Here is a 15,532-nt window from a genome sequence, read left to right on the forward strand (position 1 = left end):
TTAAAATCTCATCACCCATCCACCTACCCCTGGCGTTCATCTACCCCCTTCTCTTCTTTATTCTTCTCCATGGTACATCTCAAGCTATCATTTCACTTATTTATTTCCTTTATCTTATGTCTCTTGCCACTGGACTGTAAGCCTCTCTGAGTTTTCCTGTCTCTGCTAGTGAAATGCAGAAAGCCTGCCTGCCCATCACACAGGGCTGCTGGGCAGGTTGGGAAGAACGACGTCTGAAGGAGCAGCGTGGATAAGATCTTGTCATTTACCGCAGCGTCTGGCCCTGACTGAGTGCCAGAGCTTTGCATGTAGGACTATCTCATTTAATTCTCACATCAAATCAATGAGATATGAACTCATATTACAAATCTGAGAAAACTGAAGAGCACCCAAAAAGTTAAGTGAATTACTCACCAGCTAGTAAACAATAGAGCCAGGCTTTGACCCCAGGCATTTTTCCCCACTGTGTTCTCCTGGCATAAAATAAATGCTTTAATAACTGATTGGAGTAATGGAAAGAATTTGACCTGAAGTGCAACTTCTATCTCCAGACTACTCTTCTCTTGACTGTTAATCGATGTAGCATTTCCCCGATGTAATCCCGCCCCCCTCCCCTTCAACACAAACAGGCAGAGATTCCTGTCTTCCAAGAGAAAAAGGTATTTTCAGTCACTCCTCCATCTGCCCCCTCCCCACCCAAGGAAGGAAACTCTATCATACATCCCTGAGGTTTTTGTTACGTGGTCTAACCAAATCCAGATGGTTGGTTTTCTCAAGTTCAGTCCTCATACTTCGTAAAGTATTTGTAGTTATCTCTTGAAACAAATTCTGGACTTAATTGCAAACACCGGCTTCCCAAATAACTTATTCCATGCTCTTCTGCCTTGTTTGTGTTATGGCCTTTCTGTGCTAATGAATTTGTAAATGTGGTTTAATTACTGTTTACCGAAAAATAGCTGCACACACAGATCAGTCTCAGTGGGAGACTTAGCCAAAATGTTGAGGCAATTTGTTTCTAGAGCAAAAGGCAGTTAATAAATGAGAAGCACTTTTTAAACATTGGGAAAGCAACTTAAGTTTAGTTTTGAAGAAATAACGCTTTCTGTATCTAGGGAAATAAATCATTCTTTAAGGGTATAGATTTAAATAGCAAAATGGCATTTTTCCCCAAAGCTACACACAAGCAATTTGTACATAACCAGATTATAACAACGGTGAGTTGATTGAAAACCACACCAAAGAGCTATATCCTAAAGAACCTCCCAGAAGGAAAATTTGAAATTACTTGTAAATTCCATAAAATGTTTCAGAACTCCATAAACCCATGTATTATGTATTACCTCATGTTTCTAAATTCTGGCTTCAGGCAAATTGCTAACTTAGCAACTAAATGACAGCTTTAAAATTCTAATACAAACCAGCCTCTCTAACTTTATTTTTTTAATCTCCAGGAAAAAAAAAAGGACACAGAGGAAAGTGAAAGATATTGGAATGTTCAATTTATAAATTCTGCTTCTGCTCCATTTGGAGTTCTAGTTTAATTTTGCTTTTGCATAAAATGGTGTTTGCTTGATTCTGCATAAAGAGGGAACTCTGAAAGGAAGTTCGTTCCTGCAGCTGTTGGCCACGCTAATAGGAAGCATGCTCCATCCTCCCTATACTTTGGGGCGCCTGCACATGAGCGGGGCACAGCCAGGTTCTGTCTCCAACGCACAACTCAGAAAACAAAATTAATCAACTTGGCAATTAACAGTTCTCATTATTGCCTGAACTATGGATGTTCCAAAAGAAGCTTGAGCCAGTGTGAGACACAAACACAGCCCTGTAGGGATTTATTATTAGCGAGGCCACCAGACAGGCAATTCAGTATAAGATATCCTGAGACCAAGTCTTAACTACCAGATGGCTTTTAGTGTGTCCCATAGCATTCTGAAAACCAAGTCCTCATGTTTCTGGCAAAAAGCTTCGTTTTCCAAGACTAGTCTCTATTTCCATGTTGCAGCTGCCTTTCTATCAGTCATTCCCGCATTTAGTAGCTCACCGCGTGCTATTGTGTTGGGCATGGCAAGACGAAGCAGCCCCGTGGAGACTCTGCCTCCCTCAAGGGGCTGACCACGTAGCAGGAGGGAGAGAGAGAGGAACAAAGCACCATAACACATAAAATCGCAAAGAAAATCCGCAGTCGTGATTAAAATGGGAATATGTTGTCTTTCAGATAGTCCGTAATTTTCCAAGCCTTTCAGGACTTTTTCCAATAGAATAAAAATGCAAAATATAAGTGCAGAGCGCCTTTATGAGACCACACTTAAATCATACGACTCCATAACTAGGAATGAAGCTCAGGTATCACCTCCTCCAAGAACCGCCCACGATAGCGCCCTGCCCCCGTGGCGTGGGCGTCCCTCCTAGGTGCTGCCACTGCGCTCACTGCCACGCTGGACACGCGTGTGGCGGTGGCAAGGGAAGGGCAGAGTTCAGAAAGTCTTTGCTCACAAAGGGAACCTGCAGCCCCTGCCCACAGGAATTTAGGGTCCCTAGATGTCCTCCGAGTAGATATCTGAGGGCCAGCTCACAGATCACTTGAAACTCACTCACCAGCTTTCAGAAAGGCTGACAAAACTTGCCTGGTAATGACCTACGTTCTGCAAAGCTGGCAGGAGGGCAACATTCTAGATCCTACCGTTCAGTAGAATTTTTACCTTATTATTTCACTAAGGCAGCAGGAGTCTCTACCCAGAGAGGCACCCCAAAAGGTTAATCTCAGACTGAACAGAGAGGATGAATGAGTCCTCGCTGTACCTTCAAGATCTGTTCGTTGGATGCCTTGTCATCAGGGACACATACAAACGGATGAACACAGAACTGCTCTATTGACCACGAAATGTTGCTTATCTATCATATTGTCCCCTCGCTGTCACCACCACCCCTGACACACACAGCTGGGTGCCCTTAGGAAGGAGGGGACATGTCTTATTCTTTGCATCCAAAGCACCAGACGTGTCCAGTGGTGCTGCTGGGCAAATGGCTGTGAATGGCTGTGTGACTGGGAAGATGGCGCTTGCAGGGATTTCCCCATCTAGTAAAAGTCCTCTATTCCCCACACTATATTAAGTTAAATATATATATATATTTATATAATATATGTTATATATTTATATATATGTTATATATATAACAAAAGGGTGTGCATTCTTTTTTTAAATGCAAATGTATTAAAACATATGTTAATAGCATATTTAAATAAGTATGCATACAAAACATCTGGGAGAATATGCACCAAACATTAGCAGTGGTTATCTCTAAGGATTAGGATTTGAAATGATGCTGACTTTTTTCTTTTATGCGTCACTGTGTTGTTTTCTTGTTTTACTGTGAATGTCTGTTCCTGTTATGATAAGAAAATACAAAGTTCTTTGTATTTTAAAAAGGAAAGTGTGGCCTATTACATAAATCACAATCCCATAAGATGCAAATAATTCTATGAACCGTCATCTTTACGATCTCAACCCAAGGTCATCAGTGATTTACCCTGTGAATTTAAATTACTGAACTAGCTTGGTGGTGTTTAGTGGTATTAGATAGGTTTGTTTCCATTTTCCTTCCTCATGTCTGTGTTTATAATAGTCAGAAGGTACCCAAGCAGCACTTTACTTGGAAATACTGTAGCCATAAAACATGCTAAACTCTCTTTTTTGGTCTCTCTCTCTCTTCCTTTTCTTTAATCATCCCTGCTAATTAGAACCCCAGCCTTCTTAAATGCAGGCTCAACCTCTTGCAAACTGATAAACAAACCAGAACTAAATAACCAATTAATTCTCCCTCCCTCCTCTCTCCTCCCCTATTCTCTCCCCCTCCCTCTCCCTCTGGATCTTTGCTTTCAGGCTGGCTCTGTAGAAAAGAAATATCAATTTTCTGGTTAGTGATATTTCTGTCCTGCATATCTACTGGCCTGTGTTTCTATTATTTTGTTTGGCTGCCTGCTATGTTGCAAAACCTAGACAACGTTATTGGACTAGTATAAAGTTTGTTTTTTCTTTTCCCCAAAGGAACAATCACAAATTATAAAACGTGCTTCTAAAGAGCAGCTCTAAAAAATCACATATGCTTTCTTTTCTGTCTGCAGCTGAACCCTCGCTGCCAGGATGGGCAAACAGAACAGCAAGCTGCGCCCCGAGGTCATGCAGGACTTGCTGGAGAGCACGGACTTCACGGAGCACGAGATCCAGGAATGGTACAAAGGCTTCTTGAGAGACTGCCCCAGCGGACATTTGTCAATGGAGGAGTTTAAGAAAATATACGGGAACTTTTTCCCTTACGGGGATGCTTCCAAATTCGCAGAGCACGTCTTCCGCACCTTCGACGCCAATGGTGATGGGACAATAGACTTTAGAGAATTCATCATCGCCCTGAGTGTGACTTCGAGGGGGAAGCTGGAGCAGAAGCTGAAATGGGCCTTCAGCATGTACGACCTAGATGGAAACGGCTACATCAGCAAGGCGGAGATGCTAGAAATCGTGCAGGTACGTAGCCCTGGCCCTTTAAGAGCAAAAGAGTGTGTGTCACCAGTGAGGATTGGAAGGCACACAGTGTAGCAGGTGCAGAGGTGGCAAACGGGTGGGTCTCCAGGGCACTGTATTTGGCCGACCCAGTGTTTTTGAAAATTTTGAACCCACATTACAATACAGGGAGGCAGTACGTAAAAATCCACACTGGTTCGTATCTCTTGAAAACCTAGCAGCTCTGGCCACCCCGGGCCCACCCTCTTGCCTGTTACTAGTCACCTGGGGCTTTGTGGGGATCCCCACACTACAGATGAACATGCTCATTATGGCCACTCCATTGACTGATTGCAATGACCTGCCTGGACTTGGGCCTTTGGGGTTCTATCCCCTAGACTGGTGATCGGTAATCAAGCTCCAGCCTGGGTTCAAATCATGCATCATTCATTCACTACCACTATGACTGTGATCAAGCTAGTTCACCTAAGTGAACCTCAGTGTCCTCATCTATAAAATAGAGCTACCAGTGGTACCCAGCCATGTCGTGGGGCTATTCTAAGGTGAAGTGTGACTCTCCATGTTAAATGCCTGGTATGGTGCCAGCCATACTGAAAGCTCATCATCATCACCATCATTAATTTACAACTTTATCAGACTGTTGAATAACAGCAAGGATCCGACTCTGGGCCCCACCCATCAGAGATGCACACACTGTAGAATGGAGGCCTCCCTCGCTGTAGTAAGAGGCGCTCCCTGCTATTTCTCCCGAGCACGCTCCCAGAGCAAGTTTCCTGAGCAGAACAGGAGAATGGGCCCCAGTGTTGGCTACATTTTCCTGTGGGCCATGTGGGGAGGCGGGGAGACAGGGTAAGGAGTTCGGGTGGTGGCAATGACAGGGGGCTCAGCAGTGGGTGGGACACAGAGACAATACTAAGGAGACAGAGACAGGACTCAGGGCCTCAGCTGCAGGCAGCAAGAAGGACTAGGTGGTGGGGAGGCTGGCAGGCAAGTGGGACGCAGTAGGGAAGCATCTGCCAGAGACAGCAGGTCCAAGAGAGTGGGCCTTTGGCTTCCTGGAGGGCTTGTCCCAAGGGCCAACACTCATCCCAGGACAGCTGGGTAGATGTCCTGCAGAGGGAGAGCTGCAGCCCCTGGGAGAGCTGTTGGGGTGCTGGACAGGTGGAGAACATAATACAAGGAGACAAAAAAGAACTCAGCCACTGGTGAGGAGGAGCGTGGGGTACAGTGGTACTTGCCTACAAAAAAACTACAGGGAACCTGGTTTGGAAATAGGGAGGGAGCTCAAAAGAGACTTGCAAGATGACCTGTTAGTGGCCTTGAAGCTGAGTCCCAAGGCCTGCTCCCAGGCTAGTGGGACTGAAGCCACATGGGCAGTTAAAGTGACAACTGCAAACATCAGCAAGATGCAGAAGCAGGTGTCCAAAGTGACCCTCCTTATCACTGGGACTCTCCAGGATCTGTTTCTTCTTTCTGGTTGGGCCACCAGTGGCTTCTCCTTCATCCAGAGCAGTAACTATCTGAATAAATTGTGTTAAATTAGTCTCTCAGAGATGTAGCTCTTAAAATAAAAATAAAGGATCACTCTCTTCCCCTGAAGATAAACATATGCAAAATAAAACATCTTCCGTAAAAATATGGGCAGTATAGAAAAATATAAAAGATAAAGAGAAATTTTATCCATAATTCCACCCTACCTATAAAGAGAATCACTGATAATAATTTTTAATATATCTTTCCTGATATAAATTTGATATAAAATTTCCTGATATAAAAATGATATATATATTTCCATGCATTTAAAAATATCTAATGGGCCGGGCGCTGTGGCTCACGCCTGTAATCCTAGCTCTTTGGGAGGCCGAGGCGGGTGGATCGTTGGAGCTCAGAAGTTCAAGACCAGCCTGAGCAAGAGCCGAGACCCCGTCTCTACTAAAAAAAAAAAAAAAAAAAAAAAAAAAAACGTTAATTGGCCAACTGAAAATGGAAAAAAAAAAATAAATAAAGGAATAAAAAAAAAAATTAAAAAAATAAATAAATAAATAAAAAATAAAAATAAAAATATCTAATGGATTTTACAATATATATGAAGTTTTCTATCTTGCCTTTTTCACTTAATATAATAACACAAGTATTTTTCATGGTATAAAAACTTTAATAAAGCTATTTTAATGGCTGCATAATAGTCCTACAGCATATTATAATTTTCTTAATTTCCCCTATTGTTGGATATTTAGGTTATTTCCAGTCTTTATTATTATATACAATACCATAACTTTTAAATATAAAATAAATCAGTAATCCTCGTGCATAAAGTTTTTGTGTATTTAGAATTATTCCCTTAGAATGCAATGCAGTGGCCCAGAAGTGCAATTACTGGGCCAAAGGGTATGAGCATTTCTAAGGCTCTGGATACACTCTGTCAAATTCTGTACATTCCCAAATGTACCCTCAAAGGGGGTGAAGGGTTGTTCCCATATCATCGCATTTTCCTGATTTTTCCTAAAATTGCAATTAAAATTTAATTAATTTAATCTTAATTAAAAATTAAAATTATATTAAAATTTAAAGGGTGATTCATTTTAATTAGCTTCATCTTGTGTTCTTTTTTCATCTGGGAATGCTGTGCTCCACCCCTCTGTAGTAAAGGGATGGAATATTCACCTTTTGGAGAAAATTACTTCCTGGCTGTAATCTAACAAAAAAATTCTCATTAGCCACCATGATATCTTCTCAAACACTTCTGCCCAGTGGTCCTGGCATCATCAGCCAATGGTTTCGTGGCCAGTGTTGATGTAGGGAGGAACCTTCAGACCTTGTAGGCTTGTGTGAATTTTACTCATAGATGAATGTGGTGGCTCACGCCTGTAATCCTAGCACTTTAGTTCAAGACCAGCCTGGGTGGGCAACACAGCAAGACCCCATCTCCACAAAAAATTAAAAAAGAAAATGAAAGAATCATCCACGCATTCATTCATCACCTCCTAAGAACTTGGCCCTGGAAACAAACAGTCTAGGGAGGAAACTAGAACTATCTCTATGCCTTGGAATCCAGTCTGCAAGAGCGGGAAGATTGCAGAGAACGTGAAGAAGGCACTAGTAGACCCTCCATCAGCACCTCCTGACTTATTCTACCATGTTCCTTATGGGAAGGAACAAGTGATCATAAAGGGGAAGATCCTTCAACAGAGGCATTTTCTTCACTGTGAATTACCTTGGTCCATGCACCAGCCCACACACAGGAAGTTTCCAGGCCACAGCTGTAAGGACACTCATCCCTTAAGAAACGCTTTATACACTTGCAGCTCTAAAGAAGCCTGCAAGTGGAGGCTCAAATTCCCTAAACTGTTTCCTAGAGCGTTAAGCCCTGATGATTAATATTCATGACCCCAAAAAGGAAATATTGCAGCACCCTGAGGCGACTTCAGAATCATCAAAGAGATTAAATTAAATTGAGAACCATTTTCATATTAAAGGTTATTTTATTCTATTTGGCTACTTCGAAAACTGACAATTCATGTATTCCACCACATTCTTATGCTAATCTCCCTGCTTTCAATTATTCTGGATGAATTGGAATATACTGCGCGATCTTACTATACTTCCCATTCTATTTTTCTTTTCTTCCTTTTTTTCCTCTCCCTCTTTGAAAGCCCACATTCCTCGGGCCTGGTCACTGTGGCAGGAAGCTCTGTTCCTTTTTGTGGACCTTTTTTCTTTGTTCTAGCTGGTTCGCAGCATTTAGGAGAACGTTCTGTTGCTTCAGAAGAGTCACTGTCTTTTCGTTTTTTATTTTGTGCCTGGGTAAATGTTTAGAAAGTTAGATGAGGTGGAGCCAAGCTGCAGACCAGGAGAACCAGAAACAGATTAAGGTTCTGTTTGTTAACGTGTAACTTGTAGCTTGATAACAAGTGGTGATACACAAATTCTTAGCTGAATCTCTGTCTCTCCATGACTCAGAAATTCAAGCAACTAATGAAAAATGCAAATTCATGATTGTTCACCTACAAACAATAATAATGGGTTAAAACAGGTTTATAATTAGGCTTCACAATGAATGGGGTGTAGGAATTCAACTCACAAATTTTCTAGCTGTTCTTCCCAGATGTCCTTTCCAGTGGTTTAGCTTTGGTATCCAAAGAATAATATTTGTAGTGACAAGCTGGAATTCTTTTGTATTTCCTAACATTAGTAGAAAAGACTCTAAAATGTATGAGACTACTGTGAATTCTGTGTAGCACTGAAATATACCACATAAGTTTGCTACAGCTGCTATAACAACGCACAAGAAATTTAGTGGCTTAAAACCACACAAATGTATTATCTTACAGTTCTGGAGGTCACAGGTCTAAAATCAGTTTCACTGGACTAAAATTAAGGTTTCCTCAAGGCATATTCCTACTGGAGGCTTGTGAGGAGAATGCTTTTTCTGGCTTTTTCCAGCTTCTAGAAGCTTCCTGAGTTCCCTTGGCCCATGGCTCTCTTCATCCAAATTCAAAGTCAGCAACAGCAGGTGGAGTCCATCTCATGACCTCCACCCACACATCTTACTCTCTGCCACTTAGAAAGAGCCTTGTGGTTACACTGGCACTCTGTGATAAGCCAGGAGAATCCTCCCACTTCAATATCCTTAATCCAGTCACAATCTGCCAAGTTTCTTTTACTACGCAAGGTAACATATTCACAGGTTCCAGGGACGAGGGCATATGGACATCTTTGTGGGACTGTCATTCAGTCTACCACAAATGCCAAAATCAGTTGTGCTCCTTTTTAAAGAAAATATTTTTGTGCTATATCAACATCTGGATGAATGAGCAAAACCATATGCAAATTTATTTTTAGAGCCTCAGATGAACATTTTTACATTCATGTGTTTGTTTTTTTAAGTGACAAATTTAGGAACATGATTTAGGCTTGCTATTTTATTATTGCATCAAAAATAATCTCTCAGGAGTCTTAGACCAGATAACAACCCTGACCTTTCCTCGTCTTGCAGCAGATTCTCTCCTTCAGCCCACCACTGCAGGAGGAAGGAGAATTCTTCTTGCCCTTCACAGTCCCTGTCTCTCAGCCCCCCTGGAGGCTAGTCTAAACATTAATATCTGTACCCAACACGGCACAGGCTGAGTCTGAGGAAGGGGCCAGTGAGCAAGTGAGTGGTGTCACTGATTCTACCGTGAACACTTGGCTGCATTCTGGGATCTTGTGGGGTGGAGGGAATATCGAACTTACAGATCTGGATCCATGAATGGGACCACAGCACTCCCAGGGAGATCATGTGGGAAGAAAATGCAATTATACCTGCCTCCCTTTTGTTCTCAAACAGTAACTAACTAGGACCCTTTGAAAGGTCAAGTTTATAACTACAGGACTGGGGTATCAGCTATTTGCATACAAGCTGCATTGCATTATTCTTATCACTGAATGAAAATTATAGGCTTAGACAAAATGTGATCATTCATCTCCAAAGCAAAGATGAAGAGGGAACCAAAAGAGGAACAGGCACATCAGAGACAAAGCCGGTCGATTACTGCCTTGCCTTTTTCTTTTTTCAATCTCCATTTTCCTTCTCCTCCATTGCCTTGAGTTTCCTAAGCACTCGGCTTCCCTTTCTTACAGAATAATAACAACAGAATAATAGAATAATAACAGGATAACAACAGCCTGGCATTGTTATTAAGGGTGTAGACTTCAGCGAAGAGTGCCTGGCTTCCCATCGTGATTCTGCCACTTAGTATAATAGCTCTGTGCCCTTGCACAAGTTACCTAACATCTTTGGCATCACTTTCCTGATTTGTGAACTGGAGCTAATCAGAGCACCTAACTCACAGGTGATTGCAAGTGTGAAATCAGTCATTACAAGTAAAGTATGTAGAACAGTGCCCGTCATGGGTGTCACTCAATAAACGTTGCCTGATATTATTCCTACCACATTTCCAGATCTGGGACAGAGTGTCTCCCTGCTAAATAAAAGGAATTTATTTCTGATTCAATGGAGAAAGTAATGAACAGAATCTTCCATTAAGTTTTAAGTAAATTTGCCTAGTTATAAAATGTACGTTCACCAAGAAAAGGGACATAATCCAACTCAATCTCCAATTGGTGGAAATCACAGAAGAAATATTCTTGGCTTCAGAACCTCTCCTTCTTTACCTGCTGTGTTTCCCACCTAAGACCAGCCCGTCTGGGAATAAGATAAATTGAGGCTGCTCTGATGCTCACAGGGCTCAGACAAAAGAAAGATCATCTTCCCAGGAAAGAGTGTGGTTGGCACTAGGAATTCCCCAAACCCTGTTGGTCTGAGCCCACAGTCACACATCGCACACTGGGACTATTTAGGGGACAGCTTGTCAGGAGTTGTTCTCAAGTTCAAGATAGAGCCTTTCCAAGAGAATCCTAAGGCTGACATAATGCTACTCATAGCAGTCCTAAGGAACTTACTTTAAAGACCAGGTGAGAATAGTTTGGAATTAACATTTTCATTACTCAGATATTAATGCTTTCTTTGAAAATACTTGGAGTTCACGTGTAACTGTTATTTTAGAATCAGACTTTCCCTACCAGTTATGTTCAGAGTTAACTGGCATTTTTGATGAAGGCAAGGTGAACTTTAGAATACCGCAAGTCTACATTTTCACACCTTTTAAATGAATGAAAACTGAAGGAAAGGGTTTGGAAATACACTGGCAGCCCATAGCAAAAGATTTTGGTTTTGCTACTTTTAGCAGTATGGGAAAAACAAACTTTTTTTCTGGTTCACCCTTGTGATGCATAAGAAATGCACACCTATGCAGCAACCAGATGCTGAGAAGATTGAGGTGGAGGTGTGGGTGGTGGTGGTGGTGGCCATGCAAAGGACGTTTGTCCTCCATGGGCACCAAACAAACCCACAGATTAATCCCCCTGGTTTCAAGAGCGCCAACTGTGACCAAGTCAGACAACCATCCCGTGAGTGACTGTGCCACCGAGAAGGACAACAAGGGCCAGAGAGACTTCTTTACATTCTTTTTAGGAGCACGTTCGGAGAACATTTGCATTTCCCACCCAAAGACCTTTCTAAATTGGTGTCATAGACGCCATATCACTTTTGATAGGTTCCTTGGAGACTTGAAACACTGTGCTCTTCTGATTCAAGGAGGGGGGGTAGGGGGCAATGGAAGAGTTTCTAGTTAATCTTCTACAGCCCCTGGGAATTCATCCCTGAACCCTGGCCTAATCCCCAATTATGAATGGGGACCATGGATGTTACTCTGGAATGCAACTTGGATTTCTTTCCTGGAGAAAACTCTTTAGAGCAATTGCTTAGGCCAGTGGCTTTCTCTAAGAACTGACCTTAGCGTTGCTTATTGGTTGTGTTGGGTTTATCCCTTTCTTATCGGGATTAATCTTACTATCGAAAGCCACACTGTAGCTTAAGAGTGTAAGTTAACTCTTAGCATCAAATATGGCATCTGGCAAACATGAGTGATTGTCTCCTATCTAAAAGGCACCTCTTTCTTTTTTCTTCTAGAATATGGTTTTTAAAATCTTTTTAAATTTTATTTTATTTGTATAGATTTAGGGGGTACAAGTGCAGTTGTGTTACATGGATATAGCGTGTAGATGTGAAGTCTGGGGTTTTTAGTGTAACCATCACCCGAATATTGTTCATTGTACCCATTAAGTAATTAAAAGGTACCTCTTTCTGGTTGCTCTCACCATATCTTCTTTGTGTACTTCTTTCCTTCACTTGCTCCCTAAATATGGATATTCCCAAGTAAGATTCCCTCTATTGCTTTCATTTCCTCTGAGAGTCTCTTCTCAGTGTTTGTTAGGGGCCAGACATAATGGTGAGGGTTTCCCAAGTTGTATTAGTTTCCTGGGGCAACCACAAAGTGTGTGGCTTAAAACAATAGAAACTTGTTATGTTCTGCCACAATTCTAGAGGCTAGAAGTCCAAAAATCAAGGTGTCAACAGGTTGGTTCCTTCTAGAAGCTCCATGGGGAAATCTGTTCCATGCCTCTTTCCTAGCTGCTTGTGCTTGTTGGCAGCCCTTGAGATTCCTTGGCTTGCGGCTGCATCACTCCAGGCTCTGCCTCCACCATATGGTATTATCCCTGTGTGCCTGTGTCCAAAGTTCCCTCCCCTTATAAAGACACCAGTCATTGCAGTAGAGCCACCAGAATCCATTATGACCCCATTTTGACTTGTTTACATCTGCAAAGACCCTCTTTTCAAAAAAGGTCACATTCACAAATTCCTGGTAGACATCAATTTTTGCAGGGCACTATTCAACCTAGTGCTCAAACACTATCTCATTTAATCCTCAAAATAACTTTATCGGCCCCATTTTATAGTTGAAGAAACAGATTACTTCCAGATCTTCATCTCCCCCATCCAACTGTTAGCGGACATCTCCACTAAAATGTTGCACTGGCACCTAAAGTCAGTATTCCAAAAACAAACTCATTGCCCAATCCTGCCCCCTCCCCCACACACCTTTTCAAATAGTCCTACCGTCCATCCTGTAATCTAGAAAGTGACATCTCTGGCACTCCTCTAACATCTAGCTGCATATCCAGGCAGTCACCAGACCTATTAGCTCTGCCTTCTCAATCTATTTTAAATCTATCCTGTCCATTCCTCGTGCCACTGTCTCATTTCAAGTCAGTGGCGGTACCCATCACTTTCAGATAGGAGCACTTAATATTTTTTCAATCTCATGTAAAGTTCAGTGTAAAGGCAGCTTCAGACAACTCCTTCCAAAGAGGTCTTTACCCTCCTTAAATAGATAATATGAAGTTGCTGTGTCTTAGGCCTTCTTTTTTTTTTTTTTTTTTTTTTTTTTTAAGACAGGGTCTCACTCTTTCACCTAGGCTAGAGCGCAATGGTGTCACCATAGCTCACTGCAACCTCAAACTCCTGGGCTCAAGCAATCCTCCTGCCTCAGCCTCCCCCGTAGCTGGAACTACAGGCATGCACCACCACGCCCAGCTAATTTTTCTATTTTTAGTAGAGACAAGGTTTCACTATGTTGTCCAGGCTGGTCTCCAACTCCTGGCCTCAAGTGATCCTCCCACCTTTGCCTCCCAAAGCACTGTGATTCCATCATGCCTGGCCTAGGCCTTCACATCTCTTACCTATATTACTATAACTTTATTCCAGTTATCTATTTCCATATATCAAAACCAACCTTTAACTTAATGGCTTAAAATAACAATCATTTATTTAGCCCATGAATCTGATATTTAGGCAGAACTTAGTGGGATCCCATCTCTGTTCCATGTCTCATCAGCTAAGGTGGCTCAAAAGTGCCTGGGAGCTGGGACAGCTGAGGCTCCTTGTGCCTCCTTCTATATATCTCTGTGTGGTCTCTCCTCCCATTCTCTCCTGCATGGTGGCTTCTGGGTGCCCAGACTCCTTATGTGGCTGCTCAGGGCTCAAAAAGTGCAGGTCCTAAGAAAGAGAACCAGGCAGAGCTGTAGCTCCTTTTTGACCCGACTGTTGAGGTCAGAGTGTCACTTCCCCCACCCACCCCCGGTAAGGGCAGTCACAAAGGTCTCTGAGGTTCACCAAGGCCTCCAGGCTCCAGGAGGAAGAGACCAGAGTCTACCTCTTGATGGGTCAGTGGCAAGTTTCTGGAAGATTGTGGTGGACTAGGAATACTGCTCTGTCCATTTTTAGAAAATACAATCTCTCACAACACATTTCTAACAGGTCTTCCTGCCTCCTCTCGGGCCCTCCCCCAATCTTATTTCCCCCACTGATACCAGAGTGATCTTTCCAAACTGCAGCTATAATCATGTTCCTCTTCTACTTGAAATCTTTGAATATCTCCCCATTCACGGCAAATGATCTCTAAATTCCTTAGCAAGGCATGTAATAGCCTTTATGACTGGGACCCCAGCTCTCTGAAGACTCATCTCACTTTGTAGTTGAATGCTTCATGCCTCACCTAGATGTCAACAGGAAGATTCCAGAAGGCACCGTGGTCTCTCACATCCGATAGTGTTTCCTTATGTGGTGGCCTGGCGTACCCTCTTACCGCATCTTCCTGCCTCACCCATTGGGGGTTACCTCCTGTGTCCCCCACACCCCAGTCCCATTCACGTTACCCTTGCTTTTCTGTAGTGTCTTTTGTTGATATTCATCAGACTACTGCTCCTGGTTTTTGCTAATTTCAGATAGATTGATACTGTTTAATCATGAACAACTCCACTAAAAGATAACTACTTTGTGATCTCATCAGCAGGATGTTACCTTGTTGAGTGCACGATATTTTTGCAGCCCTACAAATATTCTTAAACTTCGTTCTGAGACATGCTTCGATTACTTGGACACAGTTTGAATGTTCTAGGTCTTGCTTGTCAGATTCATTAGGTGACATCAGAGCAGTGCTCATCCGGGACGAATTACTTTCCACCGCTGAGGCAAGACCTCTCTGAGTAGCCAGTGCCCCACAAAGAGGGAGGCTTTGCAGTCTGGCTGGTGGAAGCAGGTGCTCTTCCTGACCTTTGTGGGGACCAGGCACTCTTCCTCCTAAGCTTTCACTTGGTTCTTTCCCCCAGTCTTGGGTAGCTTCCTCTCATGCATGCACTGACTCAGCCGAATCCTTGAGCTCTCTGGAGTTCTCTCTCTGGGCAACTCTCCTCTCTTGTCCTCTGGCTGGTGAACGCCACTTGGGCGTCATCAGACCCTCAACTCCACTCCCAAGTCAGTGAGTTCACCAGGGCCACATGGGTCCCCCCTCTTGGCACTGTGGCTTGGAAACTCTCTCAAGGCCTTAAGCTGGGGCCATCGTACGGCATACCTCTTTTGTTTCTGCTCTCTTATAGATCACTGTCCTTTGCTGCCCAATTTCCAGTGTCTTGAAAACTGCTGTATCATATATATTGCCTTTTGGCTTTTGTTCTGTTGCTTCAGGGTGGGACGGTAAATGAATTCTATCCCTAATACTCCATCTTCACCAGGAGCAGCACTCTCTCTGCTCTCATTTTCATATATTTATCTGTTTGACCATCCTTCTACCATCTGC

At 42.8% G+C, this 15,532-nt stretch overlaps 1 protein-coding gene across 9 annotated transcripts in view; it reads left to right on the forward strand.

Annotated features, from left to right (window-relative positions):
- The window catches only part of NCALD (neurocalcin delta), a 410,511-nt gene that overhangs the window by 385,549 nt on the left and 9,430 nt on the right, over window positions 1–15,532 (forward strand). For all 9 annotated transcript variants that reach the window (XM_076005119.1, XM_020288961.2, XM_076005118.1 and 6 more), the window contains one exon: window positions 4,124–4,520. In XM_076005119.1, coding sequence (XP_075861234.1) covers window positions 4,143–4,520 — 378 coding nt within the window. In that variant the 5' untranslated portion in view covers window positions 4,124–4,142. The remainder of the gene's footprint in view (window positions 1–4,123; window positions 4,521–15,532) is intronic.

This window comes from Microcebus murinus, chromosome 7 (assembly GCF_040939455.1).
Source record: "Microcebus murinus isolate Inina chromosome 7, M.murinus_Inina_mat1.0, whole genome shotgun sequence".
Classification (NCBI taxonomy): domain Eukaryota; kingdom Metazoa; phylum Chordata; class Mammalia; order Primates; family Cheirogaleidae; genus Microcebus; species Microcebus murinus.